Raw genomic sequence first — 2,655 nt, 5'->3', positions numbered from 1 at the left:
CAGATTTTTTTCCCCTTCATCATCCAACTGTAAAGCAACCTCGCGTTGGATACAGAGGGCAATCAATTCTCATTTACAAGAAAAATACAAAAAAAAAAAAAACCACATTGTTTGACGATAAGAATGATTAAAGAAAAACAACCCCATTTCCTGATTTCCGTTTCCAATTCTTTTTCTTCACCAAATCTACGGACCAAATCAAGAAAACTTGAGATACCCAGAAACTGAAACAAGAAGAAAAAAGAAAACCATGCCTTCTAGGCCTTTACCTCCAGGTCCAAACTTGCCAAGACCAAGTTTCCTCAACAAGACAAGAGTTATCTTCTTGGTCTTAACCATCTCATCTTCAGCTGTTATTCTCTTCACTATAATTTACTTCCTTTATCATCTTTGGAACTCTCTTTCGAACCGAGCTAGAACCATCCCTTTTGACTCCAGTGCTCCTCTTAAGCTCCAAAGGTTTTGTTACAAAGAGTTGAAGAATGCAACCAATGATTTCGATGATGCAAATATCATAGGAAAAGGTGGCTCAGGTACCGTCTTTCGTGGCATTGTGAGAGATGGTAAATTGTTTGCAGTCAAAAGGCTTGATACGCTTTCTTTGCAAGCCGAGAGAGAATTTCAAAACGAGTTGCAGATTCTTGGTGAGTTAAGATCACCCTTTTTGGTTACCCTCTTGGGGTACTGTGTCGAGAAAAACAAGCGTTTGCTTGTTTACGAGTATATGCCCAATAAAAGCTTGCAAGAGTCACTTTTCGGAGATGGTCATCTGAGCATGAATTGGCAAAGAAGGTTTGATGTCATCCTGGATGTGGCTAAAGCGCTCGAGTTTCTTCACTTCGGTTGTGATCCACCCGTGATTCATGGAGATATCAAGCCTAGCAATGTGTTGCTGGATTGTGATTATAAAGCAAAGATTTCGGATTTTGGACTGTCGAGAATAAAGGTGGAGGGTGAATTTGGTTTGGATTTGTTCAGTCAAGATTTGGGGAGGAGCCAAGAGTTGTCTGGGACTTTGGGAGGAACTACTGGTGAACATACTCCTGCTATTGGAACTCCAGTGGAGAGTAACAACACTGAGGTAGACTTCGCACTTGCCTTACAAGCTTCTTCTTCTTCAAAAAACAGTAAGAAATGTTATAATGTTAGGGCTCTGAGTTTAAATTCTTTGAATTATAATGCTAACTTAGCCAGTGAGAGTGATTGTAAGGGTGGGGTTAATGGGAAAGGGAAGGAGGTTACTTGTGTGGATGATTGGAACACCAAGTTTGTGCCTTATGATGATGAGTTCTGTAATATTGATCATAGTAAGGAATTGAATTCTAGTGCAAATTTGGGCGCTGACGAGGTAGCGGTGGCGATGCCGACGAGTGTGAAGCAATGGGGAAAGGATTGGTGGTGGAGGCAGGATGGTAGTGGTGAATTGTGCAGTAAAGATTATGTAATGGAATGGATTGGGAGCCAAATATGTCCATCAAATCCTGATTGGGGTGATGACAAAAAGCCAAGTCCCGAGAAAATTGAGCTGGACAATTCAACTCAGTTGGATAAGCCTGAAGATGTTAATGAACCCCAGGTGCAAGGACTAGGCTTTGATGCTTTGGATAAGGGTTTCGAGAAGGAAGAACCGAAACAGAAAGGCAGGAAAAACCGAAAAAAGACCAACAGGAAGATGCAAGAATGGTGGAAAGATGATCATTTGGGTGAGGTAAGCAAAAAGGATAGTAAGCTGAAGCAGCTCAAGACGAAGTGGAAGAAAGGGTTTAAAATGCCACATTTTGATCTAGGGAGACGGTTTTATTTTTGCAGGAGCAAGAAGTTCGGGGAACCGAATCAAGATGACTGTGATGCGAATGGAGAATTCAGTTTTAGAAGGGGATGGAGGAGAAAGAACAACAATTCGATCGGAAGTGACATGTGGAGCGGGGATCTTTTCAGTCGGGAGCTAAGCAGCACGACGAGCATGAGAGGGACTTTGTGTTATGTTGCGCCTGAGTACGGTGGATGTGGCTACTTGATGGAGAAAGCCGATATTTACAGTTTAGGAGTTTTGATCCTTGTGATTGTGTCTGGTAGGAGACCATTGCATGTGCTTGCTTCGCCTATGAGGCTCGAAAAGGCAAACTTAATAAGCTGGTGTAGGCAATTAGCACAATCCGGAAACATATTGGAACTGGTAGATGAGAGATTGAAAGACGAGTACAACAAGGAACAAGCTAGCTTGTGCATAAATTTAGCACTTAGTTGCCTGCAGAAAATGCCCGAGTTGCGGCCGGATATCGTGGAGATTGTAAAGATCTTGAAAGGGGACATGGATCTCCCACCAGTTCCCATCGAGTTTTCTCCGTCTCCACCTTCTAAATTGTACAACAGATCAAGGAGAAAACAGAAGGCCAATGCAGATTAGTTTCTTTTTGCTAATCCTTTTTCAGTTTTGTTTCTGCTTAGTTTTTGGTGACTATTGATGAGTGTAATAGAGGATTAGATGATATTGATTGCAAGCTTTTACTTCAAAAAGCATATCGGGGGAGCTGAAGGTGCGTGTGTCATGATGATTATGTTGTATGTATATTATATAAATTACTTGTAACTTTTTTTCCCATACTAACTTGAGGCATATATTGATGCCTAAAGTGAAGATCCTTTTCTACCAAA

The 2,655-nt window shown here is 41.4% G+C and overlaps 1 protein-coding gene across 1 annotated transcript; it reads left to right on the top strand.

Annotated features, from left to right (window-relative positions):
- On the top strand, positions 1 to 2,655 carry LOC108450290 (putative receptor-like protein kinase At1g80870). The gene has a single exon (XM_017747848.2). It carries the CDS (start codon positions 251 to 253, stop codon positions 2,405 to 2,407), a length of 2,157 nt encoding a protein of 718 aa, XP_017603337.1. The 5' UTR covers positions 1 to 250; the 3' UTR covers positions 2,408 to 2,655.

Source organism: Gossypium arboreum, chromosome 5 (genome assembly GCF_025698485.1).
Source record: "Gossypium arboreum isolate Shixiya-1 chromosome 5, ASM2569848v2, whole genome shotgun sequence".
Lineage (NCBI taxonomy): Eukaryota > Viridiplantae > Streptophyta > Magnoliopsida > Malvales > Malvaceae > Gossypium > Gossypium arboreum.
Note: the sequence above shows the minus strand (reverse complement) of the source record. Positions and strands in the feature narration are given on the sequence as shown.

Bases quoted from the DNA above. Each gene is read 5' to 3' on its own strand.
- LOC108450290 (XM_017747848.2), top strand. From the start codon at position 251: ATGCCTTCTAGGCCTTTACCTCCAGGTCCAAACTTGCCAAGACCAAGT.